Here is a 14,486-nt window from a genome sequence, read left to right as displayed (position 1 = left end):
ACTCATCAATATTTGGCTGCTTTATCAGTTTTTGAGGAATTCAGTTCATTAACTTAGCATTTACACTCTGAAGGATTTCAATATTGCACAAAATTTGTTGAACTTCTAATTTTAAACATTTTTTAAAATATCAATACTGGGGATGGAAATATGGCCTAGTGGTCAAGTGCTTGCCTAGTATGCAAGAAGCCCTCAGGTTCGATTCCTCAGCACCACATATATTGAAAAAGCCAGAAGTGGCACTGTGGCTCAAGTGGCAGAGTGCTAGCCTTGAGCAAAAAGAAGCCAGGGACAGTGCTCAGGCCCTGAGTCCCAAGCCGCAGTATTGGAAAAAAAAAAAAAATCAATACCGATCTCTAGAGTCTCCTACAATTTTTAGTACTGAAACCAGACTGATATTCATTTTCCTTCCACCATTCTCACATAAGAGTATGAGATTTAGTAACTTGTCTAAGGTTGTGGCTAGAAGTGACAGAAGAAATGGTCATAACTCAGAGAAAGATAGTAGTACTATATTAAAAAAACAAACAAACTCTTACAGAATCACTTAGCACAAGTAGCCACACCAGTTTCAGTTTCCCAGTGAATAAATATAAATATCATCACTGGCTTCACAGGATTGTCATGCAGACTAAATGAAGTAGGATTTAAGTTTTATGGCCGTCAACTACCATAGAGGATATAAGAAGTTTTTCCCTTTCCAAGTACAGATTCTCCACTGTGGTATGTTGCTTTTTAAACCATAAGACACAGGGCTGGGAATATGGCCTGGGGATAAAGTGCTCGCCTTGTATACATGAAGCCCTGGGTTCAATTCCTCAGCACCACATATATAGAAAAAGCCAGAAGTGGCGCTGTGGCTCAAGTGGCAGAGTGCTAGCCTTGAGCAAAAAGAAGCCAAGGCCAATCAATGCTCAGGCCCTGAGTTCAAGCCCCAGGACTGGCAAAACAAAACAAAATAAACCATAAGACATAAATATTAGCCACAATAAGACTCATTAAGGTAAAACTGAGTGGCAAAGTGTTAAAATTAGACAGAATAAGATCAGTTTAATGCATTTATTCCCAAATCTGGTTCCATTCCCTGTAACACAATGTGAGGTGGGGCATATCAGAGAGCAATTATGTTGATATGCATTACTAGTGATGCTAATCTTTTTTTTTTTTTGGCCAGTCCTGGGCCTTGAACACTGTCCCTGGCTTCCTTTTGCTCAAGGCTAGCACTCTGCCACTTGAGCCACAGCGCCACTTCTGGCCATTTTCTGTATATGTGGTGCTGGGGAATCGAACCCAGGGCCTCATGTATAAGAGGCAAGCTCTCTTGCCACTAGGCCATATCCCCAAGCCCCTAGTGATGCTAATCTTAAACACATGAATAAAATGGTTATCTGCCAGTGTTCCCCACTAAAAAGTTGCCTTTGTCTTCCTTATAAATACTAAACATTTTAGAAAAATTGTGAAATAAAATTAAAGAGGGAGAGAAAGCAGGACAGATACACACAAAAAAGCATATGCACAGATATAATGGTGAGGTCCAATTTGATTGGACTGAAAAATAATTATACCCTCTTCCACCACATGCTCCAGTAGCTATGATAATCTACCTAAGTCCATAGGGCCAAGCAACCATGGACTGGACCCTCTAGAAACCATGAGCCAAAATAAGTATTTCTTCCCCTAAGTTGTCAGATATTTGGTGTTGACAAAACTAAAACATGCAGCCCCTCAAAAGAGATCTTCAAGACATTTCCAACATAAAAAGCAATTCATGAATTATTAGTACCATTGGGTGATCAAAGATTCTTTATACAGTAATTCAGTTCCTTACAACACTTGCTGTTATCTTGGAAAAAAAAGCCTTTGAAAGCATATATTACCTTCACATGCTCTCTTATTTATGTATTTCTTGAAAGACTTCTAGCAAATTAGCAGGTACAACCTCCCTTAAGAAAAATTGTACTGCTTTTTCCCCAAGCACTTACATTTGCTTAAATATTTAAACCCTTCATAAATTCCATCAGCTTGCTGGTTATCACAAAGAGACTCACCCATCTGCAGATACCGGAGTCTCCTCTGGTTTGGAATATCCTTCCAAATCTGAAATGTTCACTTGTGTTTGCCTTGAGGTAACTATCTGGCTATTCTGAGAAGGTAAGTTTTTCAAGTCCTGAATAATAGTCTTACTATCTGGAAAAGGAGATTGTACAGCTTGCAAGTCCGGAGGAGATTTAGGTCCTAGAAAACCTACATGTTCTTGATCCTGTGCTAGAGGTTTACTGGTCAATAATTTGGAGGTTGGTTCCAATGATTCCGAAGATTTACTTTGTAGGCCACGATTAAACTCACTATTCATCCTTGTTTTAGAAGCAGGATCCAACAGGTGAAACCTTTTATCTAAGGTTCCACTATCCAGCTTGGAAGGAGTCTTGGGACAAAGAGTTATACGAATACATGAAAGTGCTTTTCTATTTGATGGTGAAGTAGATGCAGATGTTTCTAATTGACAGTAATCGGGGGCCGACTGGGAAATCACATTATCGAACTTGGCTTCAACATTTATCAAATTACAAATGGGTGACTTGGGTCTATGTTGATTCTTTTCTACCACACAATCCTGACCTTTCAAAAAAAGGAAATGTTGGGCATCTACACCTGGGGCTTTGCTCTGATGTTGTTCAAGACAAATAGGAGAATGAAGGTTTGATGCTACAGAATCCTGACATTGAGGAAAGGGAGTATGGCTTTCTCTCATCTCATGATCTACATGTGGGACTTTGCTTTGTTCATAGAGTTCTTTTTGTTCAAGAAAAATGCAAGGAGGAAGATTTAGACAAGGGGGAGAATGGTGTTTTCTCACATAGTGATCTGTATGTGGAGATTTACTTTGTTCAAAGAGCTCTCGTTGTTCAAGAAAAATGTGCGAAGGAAGCTCTGGAGTTATAATTACATTCTTCTCTTTTACTCCTAGAGTGGAACTCGGTCTGCCCATGCTAATTAGAGTATGGTTATCAGAAAACTGAACTTCCTTGAAATTGCTACCATTTCTGGGCTCAGAATGACTGACTTTAAAACCTGATCTTTCTAAGAGTTTTTCTTCTTGGTGAGAATGCTCAAAATCAACAGGTAATGTTTGGCTTTGCCTACTCCCTTCTGTTAAAATAGTCATTTCTTTATCTGGTAAATAACTAAGTTTTTTAACTGATGAAGGGGAAGAGGTTTTCTGTTTAAGATCTCTAGGAGAAATTTGCTCTTCAGTGACATGAGAATTAAATACCCCCATAGGTGCTCCAGTATACTGGCTACCTTGAGTAACACCAACCTTAAAAACAGAGGAATCTGAAATGCATTTAGAATGTCGGTGAGATGAAAAAGTGATGGAAGTAGTAAACTGTTTCATGGGTTCTGAGGGCAGTATTTGTGGTGAAGAATGAAAATCCACTTCCTTAGGTGGCACAAAAGCAGGTTCTATCTCTGACAACCAAGGGTCTATGTTTTCATTGAATGGCATTCCAAAACTCTTGCTAATTTTGAAGTCATCATGCATAACATTTTGAAATGGGGGACGACTTTGTAACTGTAAAGAATTCCAAACTTTGAGATGAGGGTTGTTCTGATCTAGTGATTTACAAAAGTTGATGTGCCTGGTTCTCCAGGGTGTTGGGCTCCGTTGTCCTCTGATCAGTTCTGAGGGTTCAGCAGATCTAAAAAGACAAGGGTGGCTGTTCACTTGTGGTGGTTGAGTAGATACAGTTCTGAAACATCCTTTTTCATGGCTCTCAATAATAATGTGACTGCAAACAGACTCAGCTGGGCATCCTATTCCTCGTGGACTCTGTAAACCCTAGAAGATACAAATAGATTTTTACCTGAAGTAAACAGTTATACTATACAAATCAGTTCTCTACTCATGCTAAAATCTGACCATGAAGACCATTTATTCATCTATAACAGGTCAAAAAACAGCAAGAAATGTGGGACTTACAGGCATGTACCACCACTCCTGGCTCATTTTAAACATCTAGATGTTTAGTATGTTTGGGGATGCATTTGGGAATCTAAATGTACTATTTCTGGTTTTTAAATAAATCTTCTCTCTTCTCACTGAGTTGAAAAGCTACCTTACATTCAGCTTCCATACATTCTTAAGTCTATTCTACTTGGATTCCACTCTCCTTACTCACCTAGGTACTTATAAAAAAAAAAAACAGCAAGAAATGACAATTATACAATAAATGGATCTACTAAGACCACTTAACCACTTAGTAGAGTTCTAAAGTTTTCTAGCAGAATACCAGAATAAAAACTATTATCCTTCAGCACATTTTTAACCTTCTTCCATTGTTAACTCACCAAACTTTTGTTGGCCACATAGCCACCAAACTGTATACATTTTCTTCTTTTGAAGCTAGTTGTGATCATATGACTAACTTTAGTCTAGTAGAATATGAGCAAAGTCATTAAGAGTAACTTCAGCTTCTTGTCCTTAAAATACAGTTCTGGCCCTCCATGTTCCCCTCCTACCACCTATACTACATGTTTACACATTTTAAATTAGTTTTTTTTTTAAATTTACAGAATAATGGGCTTCATTATGATTCATCACAATTACTCTTGTCACCTGAAAATGCTGATTCCAAGAACAACCATGGAGTCATGGGTAAGGATAGCTCAGTTGCCCAGCGAACATAGGTGTTTGGATGAGTTCAAGGAACAGAGCTCAAAAGAGAATTCTGCTTTATTTGAGCCATTCAAACCTAATTTCAATTTGTTTTTGGCTCTCTACTACAGGGCTTTAATCTACAACCCACTGGTTTTATCCTCCAAAATAGGAAAAAGAATTAGTGCCTTTTCCCAGGGCATAGAGTAAGTGCTCAAGGCTATCATAAATTCAAATTTTCACTGAAGTTGCTGTATTTTATCTATAAATCTATTATACTGTGGCATTCCACTTGATGTTATAAATGCACATTACATTTCATATAAAATATTTTAAATTTTTATGTGTTTTTCAGATGATGAAGATATACTTTCCCCTAGTCTTCCTATATAAAACTAAATCCTCTGGTCATTACATAGGAAACAAATATAAGAACATATAAAGAAGGCAGGAGACTGGCTACAGATCTTGGAACTTGGGGAATGATATGTTGATTACATCCCTGGATTTTCTTTTCATCTCAAGTATCCAGAGTTGAAGATTCCAGCAAACATGGGAACAATAGGCACAGCCAAATCTCTAACAAAAACCTGGTTACTAAGTTAAAAAAACAAAAAAACAAAAACCAAAGAACAGTAAAGGTATAAGTTATAAAAGGACAGAGAACAAATGACAAGGGAAAAGTAAAGATATTAAAGGCATAAAGTTGATCCTCAAGGTTTTCTTTTTTCTCCTTTTTTTTGTGCTGTCTTAGCACAAAATTAGCTGAAATTCAGTAATCAGGCATTGTCCCTAAGTTTTTTTGTTTGTTTGTTTTTAAGGCAAAGCAAGTGTTCTAGCACTTGAGTTCAAGCTCTACTTCTGGCTTTTTGGTGGTTGACTGGAGATAAAGAGTCTCATGGACTTTCCTGCCCAGGCTAGTTTTGAACTGGGGTCCTCAGATTTCAGCCTCCTGAGTAGCTAGGATCACAGGCATGAACCACCTGCAACCAGCCAAACCCCAAGTTGTTGTTTTTTGTTGTTTTTTTTTGCCAGTCCTGGGGCTTGGACTCAGGGCCTGAGCACTGTCCCTGGCTTCTTTTTGCTCAAGGCTAGCACTCTGCCACTTGAGCCACAGCGCCACTTCTGGCCATTTTCTGTATATGTGGTGCTGGGGAATCGAACCCAGGGCCTTACGTATATGAGGCAGGCACTCTTGCCACTAGGTCATATCCCCAGCCCCCCAAGTTTTTTAAACATGCACACAAAGAAATCAAAATAAAATTGAACCCCCCCATACAACTTAAAGACTAAAAAAAGAAAAAATAACAGGCACTAGTGACTTATCCTAGCTACTCAGAAGGCTGAGAACTGAGGATTATAGTTCAAAGTCAGCTTGGGCAGGAAAGTCCATGAAATACTCATTTCCAACTAAGCACACGTGCACATGCGCAAACATACACACAGCAAAAGTGAAACTATGGCTCAAGTGGTAGACTGCTCTCCTTGAGCAAAAATGCTCAGAGACAGTGCCCAGGCCTGAGTTCAAGCCCCAGGACCAGCACAACAAAAAAGAAAAAGAAAAATTAAACTCACCAAATACTTTTTAAGGGTATGAGAGAAGGAATAAGGGAATGTAAGAGAGGGGATGAACTTTGTGAGAATATACTGTATACATCTATGGAATTATCACATGAAGCCCATTTGTATTATAGACATACTAATAAAAGAAAAATTTTAAAGGTGCAACAAGACATAAAGCCTTTAGACAATAATCTTTAGACAACCAATCCAGAAAAAAAAAATTGTAGTCCTACCTATACCAATACTAAACAAAAGCCAAATCAGAATAGAATCCTAGACTTTTCTCTTGTAAAACTAGAATGAGGTAACACACGTCAGGAGCCCAAGACTTGCTTTTCATTATGTATAATGTGTGATGGTTCTAAGGCTTGAACTCAGGATTGGGCAAGGTCCCTAAGCATTCTGCTCAAGGACAGTACTCTATCACTTGAGCCACAGCGTGCGTGCATGGGCGCGCGTGTGCGTGTGTGTGTGTGTAACTGGAGATAAACAGTCTCACAGATTTTCCTGCCCAGGCTGGCTTTGAAACATGATCCTAGTATCTCAGACTCCTGAACAGGTAGAATTATAGGCATGAGCCACCAGCACCCAGCTCCAGCACTTGCTTTTATTCCTGCTACCCCTATCACATCAGTAATAAGATGCAAAAGTATTTGCAAACTTCAAATCCAGAGATGGGTTTATATCTAACACAGATAAGCACCTCAAAACTCAACAAGGGGACTGTGGGTACAGCTCAATGGTAGAGTACTTCCCTAACATAGATGAGGCTCAAAATTCAAACCTCATCACTACAGACTAAATACCCAACAGTGGGAAGAAAAAGGGAATCTAAATAGGAAATAGGCAAAACATATAGATATTTCGTTAAGCAGGATAAAAATCCAGGCAAAATAAGGATTAAAGAGACAAAGTGTTAAAATCTCTAACAAATCTATGTAAATAAATTAAAAGCCAAATGTGGTATCACCATATACCTACCAAGATTGCTAAAGTAAAAAATAAGGATAATATCAGATGCTGGTGAGGATGTGGAATAATAGTGAATCACTTATACTTTGCTAGTGGGAATGTAAAATAACAATGTATGTTCCCCAAGGGTGTTCGAAGCTTGGTCTCAATCAAAGTGACAATGTGGGAGTTGGTGTGACCACAAAGAAAATAGAACATCTCTGAGTACTTATTTATCATGGATAAGGAAACAGACATCTGGAGAGGGGGTAGAGGGAGGAGAGAGAGAGAGAGAGAGAGAGAGAGAGAGAGAGAGAGAGAATGACATTCATACATACTCTCTACTAAGAGGACATAAAGGAAATGACCTCGAAATATCAAATCATACCAAGCATACAGATCTTGGTATCTAAACAGTTTCTGCAAAAAGGAACCAAGGCTTATTAGAAAACAACGATGGGAACAGGACAAAAAATACTCACTAGCTTTAGAAAGCTTCATTGGTCAGGTGCTGGTGATTCAGGCCTGTAATCCTACTCAAGAGGCTAAGATCTGAAGACTGCAGCTCAAAGCCAGCCCAAACAGAAAAGTCTATAAAACTCTTAGCTCCAATTAAGCACTAAAAAGCCAGAAGTAGACCTGTGGCTCAAGTAGTAGAATGCTAGCTTTGAGCAAAAAAAACTCAGGGACAGCACCCAAGCTCCAAGTTCAAGTCCCAAGACTGGCAGAAGGAAGGAGGTGGCTCAGATCTGTAAACCTAGCTACTCAGGGGACTGATATCTGATGATCACCATTCATGAGACTCTTATCTTCAGCTAACCACCAAAAAGACAGAAATGTAGCTGTAGATCAAGTGGTAGAGTGTGAGCCTTGAGCAAAAAAACAATCAGGAACAGAGCCCAGGCCCTGAGTTCAAGCCCCAGGACCAGTACCTACCCTACCCCACCCCCCAAAAATTGGTAGTACTGGGGAAAAGGGGTGTTGAACTCAGGTCTTGGGTTTGCCAGGCAGGTACAATACCATTTGAGCCACAACTTCAGCTCCTTTCATTTCTGCTTTAATTTTTGGTGTTTTTTATTGTGTGGTTTGTGCTGTTTTATTGTGTTTTATTGAAGGTGTTATGTTTCTACCTGGGCCAGTCTGGACTGTTGTTCTATTTATACTTCCCCTGTAGCTGGAATGACAGATATTCATCATCATACCACCCTCAGCTTACATAACTCTGTTCTTAAACAGAGAAAGTATAAATATATACATGTATGGATATATGTATTAATGAATGAATGAAACTAGTTTGGCTTCACCTGCATTTCAAAATGTTAACCCTAAGAAAAAATATGAATGGCCAGGTGTCTGCAGCTCCCACCTATAACCTCAGCTACTCAGGAGGCTGAAATTTGAACACAGGTTCCGAGCCAGCCAAGGAAGACAAATCCAAAAGGCTCATCTCAACCCAAAAAAAGCTAGAACTGGAGCTGTGTTTCAAATGACAGAGTGCCACTGATGAGCAAAAAAATCAAGTGAGAGAGGGAAGATGGCGCCGCCACAGTAAGGAGGTACCCCAACTCGCTCCAAATGAATAGCAAGCTGGGAACTCCAGCACCCAACACTCCATAAGGAACCCAGAAAACCCAACAACCAGAAGCAACAGAGAAACACAGGAAACAACAACAACAAAAAAAAAAAAAAAAAAAGAGCCTATAACCTGCACGGAGCCGGAAAATCTCCAGGGTACCCCTGCTCCACCCGCCGACCCTGGCCCGAACAGGGCCAGGCTGGAAAAGGGGATCCAGTGCTGGCAAGCAGGGCCACAGACCTTCAGCCAACAGAGAAACAACAGCCGAAAAGTCACGCCAGGAGTTCCACGGACCCCAGACGGAGTGCAGACCGACTGAGACAGACGGCGGTGCGGGACTGAGTGGCCGGGCAGCGGAGCGGGACCGCGGCCAGAAACCCGGCAGCACAGACAGGGAGTGCTGGGACCGCCACCACCAAACGACCGATTGCCACACCCCGGCACCCAGCCCCCAAAAAAGCCCACAGCAATGCGGGACACACACACAATCCAGGACCAGTAAGTTCCCCATTGCCCCCCCTCCCCCAAAATGGGATACCAGCCCTAGCAGAGATCCAAAACCTACAAAGAAGCTGGAGCTCGCTCCCTACCCCCAGGGAACAAAGGAGCCGGACCAAGGCATCCACCCCAAACCCCCAGCAGAGAAGCCAGAACCTGGCCACACTGGCCCAGCCCCCGCCCCCTCCCCAGCAGGGGCCCGGGGTCTGGTAGGCATTGGAAGCCCCACCTGAGGCGCCTGGTCCTCGGGGTCTTTTTGAACAACAACCACAGGTGTACAATACCAGCCCAGCAGGGACATCTGGGTCCGATCACACGCCCCCCCTCACAGCAGAAGCGCAGTCTGTGGGCACCAACCCGTGCCCAGACACTTGATCCTACTGGGGCCCACCCATACCGGCCCCCACAGCAAACTCGCGAGAGGGCACAAGCACGCTCCAACAACTCGGGTCAACACGCCCCCAAAGGAAGCACTAGAGTAAACATGCACATGCCCCCTGGAGGGCCAGCATGGGCCAGAGTGCTAGTCCTCCGGCAGGAGGATTGTCTTCCCAACCCCCTGCGGGAGCACAAAGCAGGCAAGCTGCTACACCCGCCACACAGGTGGGCAGGGCTCCTCAACGGCAGTGCCTGCTCTGATAGGCGCATGCCACATAGGCGGGCAGGGCACCCAGCGGCAGCGCCTGCGGTAGACGCACTCCGCACAGGGGGGCGAGCTGCCTCTCAGCGGCAATTCTCAATCTCAGAGGTGAGCTCCTCTGATCAAGGTACCCAGTGGAAAAAAGAACCAGAGAAGAGAAAACCCTCCACGCCACACTGAATCAGCGACCAGGAAACCCCCACCAGGGGCATACTAGGGTCAGCACAACACAACCGCAGAACACTATCCCGCAGAAAAAGACACAGAACCTACCCACCCCGAAGTGCAGTGAGGGTGACCGCCTCGGTAACAACCGAGAAGGGCAAGCTCACCCACTGGGCAGTAAGATTCAACAGTCAAACTCAAACCCAGAGCCAAGACACAAACAAGTCTACCACTGATGGACCAGTGGGAACCAGCACAAAGCCAAACCAGGGAAGCCACCCTCAGATCTCCAGATGCGAAAATCACAAAGAAATATAACAAATTTCATCAAAGGGCAAGCCAACTCGCCAGCTCCAAAAAGCAGTACAACTGAAGAGGAGATGGAGAATAAACAAACAACTGAAGCTATGCTAGCAGAAATGATGGAAAGCCTCAGAAACAAAATCAGAAAACAATTCCAGGAGTTTAGAGTGGAAGTCTCGAAGGACATCCAGGAAGCCAAGAAAGAAATGGAAGCAAAAATGGATACAGTGCAAACCTCCGTCAAATAAGACCTTAACATCCTGAGAAGTGAAATGCATGAAAAAATAGATTTAAAATACAACTCTTTAAAGGAAGAAATTTCCACAATCAGAGCTGATCTAACAACCATAAATAGCTCTCTGACATCCATAAACTACGCACTTGAATCCACAGCACAAAGAATTGACCATATGGAAGCCAGAATCTCTCTCTTGGACGATGATGCAGCCGATATAAACCACAAAATTACCACACTCCAAAAAAACGGTAAAGCTCCAGGGCAGACTAATCCAGGAACTAGTGGACAAAGACAAGAGATATAATCTGCGCATAATGGGAATAGAAGAAGGAGCAGAATACCAGAGCAGAGGGCTTCAAAATATTCTCAATAAAGTGATTGCAGAAAACTTCCCCAATCTTGCAAGGGACCCCATCCAGGTAACCGAAGCCTATAGGACACCTGGCAGACCAGATCCTAGAAAAGCCACGCCAAAGCACATAATATTCAAGACTTCAGATCTCAAGAATAAAGAGCAAATTCTGAATGCAGCCAAAGCGAACAAAGAAATTTATTACAATGGGAAGAGGATCCGAATAACAGCAGACCTCTCCACACAAACCTACCATGCGCGAAGAGAATGGAAGAATACCATCCAGGTCCTACAAGCCAACAATTGCCAACCTAAAATAAAATATCCAGCGAAGCTGGAGTTCAAATTTGAGGGGACAACCAGATCTTTCCATAGCAAAGAGGATCTAAAGGACTATGTGAATAAAAAACCAGCCCTACAGCGAATTCTAAGAGGGGAACCCCACCCAACTGAAACCATACAGGACACACAGACAGAAACAGAAAGAAGCTACAATAGCCACAGTGCAACAGAAAGAGCAGCTCACTAAAGACAATAAAAAAAAAGAGGAAAAACAGCCCAACAAGAAAATGGAAGGAGAAAAAACACTCTTATCCTTGATCGCTTTGAATATAAATGGCATAAAATCTCCAATAAAGAGGAGTAGACTGGCAGAAAGGATCCGCAAACAAAAAGTTGCCATCTGTTGTCTACAAGAGACCCACCTTACAGCAAGGGATAAAAACAGGCTCCGGATGAAAGGATGGAGCAAGATCTTCCAAGCAAACGCACCTACAATACGGCAGGAGTAGCCATCCTGATCTCAGACAAGCTGGACTTCTGATTAAAATCAACTCAAAAAGACAAAGAAGGTCACTACATTTTAATACAAGGAAGAATCCAGAATCAAGACATCATGGTGATAAATGTATACTCACCGAACAAAAGAGGACCTACATATGTGAAGCAAATCCTCACAGAACTACAGAACAAGATAGACCCAAACAGAATCATAGTGGGTGACTTTAATATCCCACTCTCTCCAAGAGACAGATCCAACACCCAGAGGATTGGCAAGGGAGCTGAGGACCTAAGTAACACCATATCTGAAATTGATCTGACAGATCTATACAGAATCTTCTACCCTACAGAGACCCAATACACCTTCTTCTCAGCAGCCCATGGATCATACTCCAAAATAGACCATGTCATAACCCACGAAGAACCTCAGCAAATACAAAAGTATTGACATCCCATGTATTATGTCTGACCACAGTGGATTAAAGGTAACCCTCAATAACAATGTTTACCACAGTGGCTATACACATTCTTGGAGGCTAAACCCCACACTGTTATCCAACACTTGGGCCACAGACCAAATTAAAGATGAAATCAACAAATTCATAAGCCACAATGACAATGAAAATACATCACAAAGAAACCTATGGGACACAGCTAAGGCAGTACTGAGGGGCAAGATCATTGCCCTCAGCACTCACATTAAAAGAATGGAAATGGAAGCAGAGCAGGTGAATAACATCATGATGAAACTAAAACAACTGGAGAAACAAGAAATGATCGAACCTAAAATGACTAGGAGGAGAGAGATCACTGGATTAGAATTGAAGATCCAGAAATAAAACCGCACTCTTACAGCCAACTGATATTCGACAAAGGAGCTAAAGACATACAATGGAATAAACATAGCCTCTTCAACTATTGGTGCTGGGAGAACTGGGCAGCCATATGCAGAAAACTCAAAGTAGACCCAAGCCTATCACCATGCACCAAGATTAATTCAAAATGGATCAAGGACCTCAATATCAGACCTGAATCCTTGAAACTACTGAAGGACAGAGTAGGAAAGACACTAGAACTTATAGGCACAGGAAGGAACTTCCTGAATAGCGTCCCAGGGGCACAACAAATAGGGGAGAGACTCGACAAATGGGACTACTACAAAATAAAAAGTTTCTGCACAGCTAAGGACATAGCCACCAAATAGAAAGACAGCCAACCATGTGGGAAAGGATCTTTACCAGCACAGCAACAGACAAAGGCCTAATATCTGTCATCTACAGAGAACTCAAAAAACTAAGCCCCTCTAAGCCTAGTAAACAAATTAGGAAATGAGCAAAGGAGCTAAAGAGAGACTTCACAAGAGATGAGATAAAAATGGCAAAGACACATATGAGGAAATGTTCGACATCCCTGGTAGTAAAGGAAATGCAAATAAAAACAACCCTGAGATACCACCTCACTCCAGTTAGAATGGCCTATACTGTGAACTCAGGCAACAACAAATGCTGGAGGGGGTGCGGGGAAAGAGGAACCCTTCTCCATTGTTGGTGGGAGTGCAAATTAGTACAACCACTTTGGAGAACAGTATGGAGGTTTCTCAAAAAGCTCAATATAGACCTACCCTATGACCCAGCCATTCCACTTCTAGGCGTCTATCCTGAACAGCAGGTCCCAAGATATCAAAAAGACATTTGCACTTCCATGTTTATCGCTGCACAATTCACAATAGCCAAAATATGGAAACAACCCAGATGCCCCTCCACAGATGAATGGATCTAAAAAATATGGTACCTATACACAATGGAATACTACATAGCGATTAGGAATGGTAAAATATTGTTATTCGCAGGGAAATGGTCAGAACTTGAACAAATAATGTTGAGCGAGACAAGCCTAGAACACAGAAAACAAAGGGGCATGATCTCCCTGATATATGACTGTTAAGATGGGGTGACGGGGAGATAGTAGAGACCAGGTCTGTGAAACCAAAAACCTCTTGTCAAATGGTATTTCCCACAGGTTTGGGTCAGCGACCCTACGTTATGTAACTAAAACCAAACAACTACTCAACATATAAAGGTCAAAAATTGACCTCTCAGTGTATCACAATAGCTCAAAAGCTATGTATGTACGTTCATATAAGACTACTGGTGACATACTGTCTATTGTAGACATTACATTTAAAGACCTAGGCGAATTTTCTTTGGCGTAGGCCACGTGGCTATTGTATATGTTCTTGGTACATTGTATATTGTATATATGTCTACCTGACCTAGGGAAGGGAAAGAAAAATACGGTGTAAGATAACACAAGAAATGTACACACTGCCCTACTACGTAACTGTACCCCTTTTGCCCTTTTGCACAACACCTTGTCAAAAAAATTTTATTTAATAAATAAAAAAAGAAAAAAAAAGAAAACACCATGTGAAAAATAAAATCAAGTGAGAGTGCAAGGACCTTTAGGGGAAGCGGGGAGTGGGGGGGGGGGGGCGGGGGGAGACAGAGAAGGGGAGGTGTATCCAGGGAAATGAAAGGAAAAAATAAACATGCTTTTTAGTCTCTCTAGTCTCTGTGTGTGTGTGCACGCACACGCTTCTGTGAATGTGTGTATCAGTCCTGGGGCTTTAACTCAGCCTGGATACTGTCCCTGAGCAAAATTCTTTGCTCAAGGCTAGGACTCTACCACTTGAGTCATAATTCACTTCCATGTTCATGGTGGTTAATTAAGAGATAAAAGAGTCTCATGGGCTTTCCTGCTCAA

General features: G+C 42.0%; 1 protein-coding gene across 1 annotated transcript in view; it reads right to left on the bottom strand.

Annotated features, from left to right (window-relative positions):
• The window catches only part of Alms1 (ALMS1 centrosome and basal body associated protein), a 146,751-nt gene that overhangs the window by 59,967 nt on the left and 72,298 nt on the right, over positions 1-14,486 (bottom strand). Inside the window, exon 16 of the mRNA XM_048352749.1 lies at positions 2,049-3,841. Coding sequence (XP_048208706.1) covers positions 2,049-3,841 — 1,793 coding nt within the window. The remainder of the gene's footprint in view (positions 1-2,048; positions 3,842-14,486) is intronic.

This window comes from Perognathus longimembris, chromosome 8 (genome assembly GCF_023159225.1).
Source record: "Perognathus longimembris pacificus isolate PPM17 chromosome 8, ASM2315922v1, whole genome shotgun sequence".
Taxonomy (NCBI): domain Eukaryota; kingdom Metazoa; phylum Chordata; class Mammalia; order Rodentia; family Heteromyidae; genus Perognathus; species Perognathus longimembris.
This window is presented reverse-complemented; position numbering and strand designations above follow the sequence as displayed.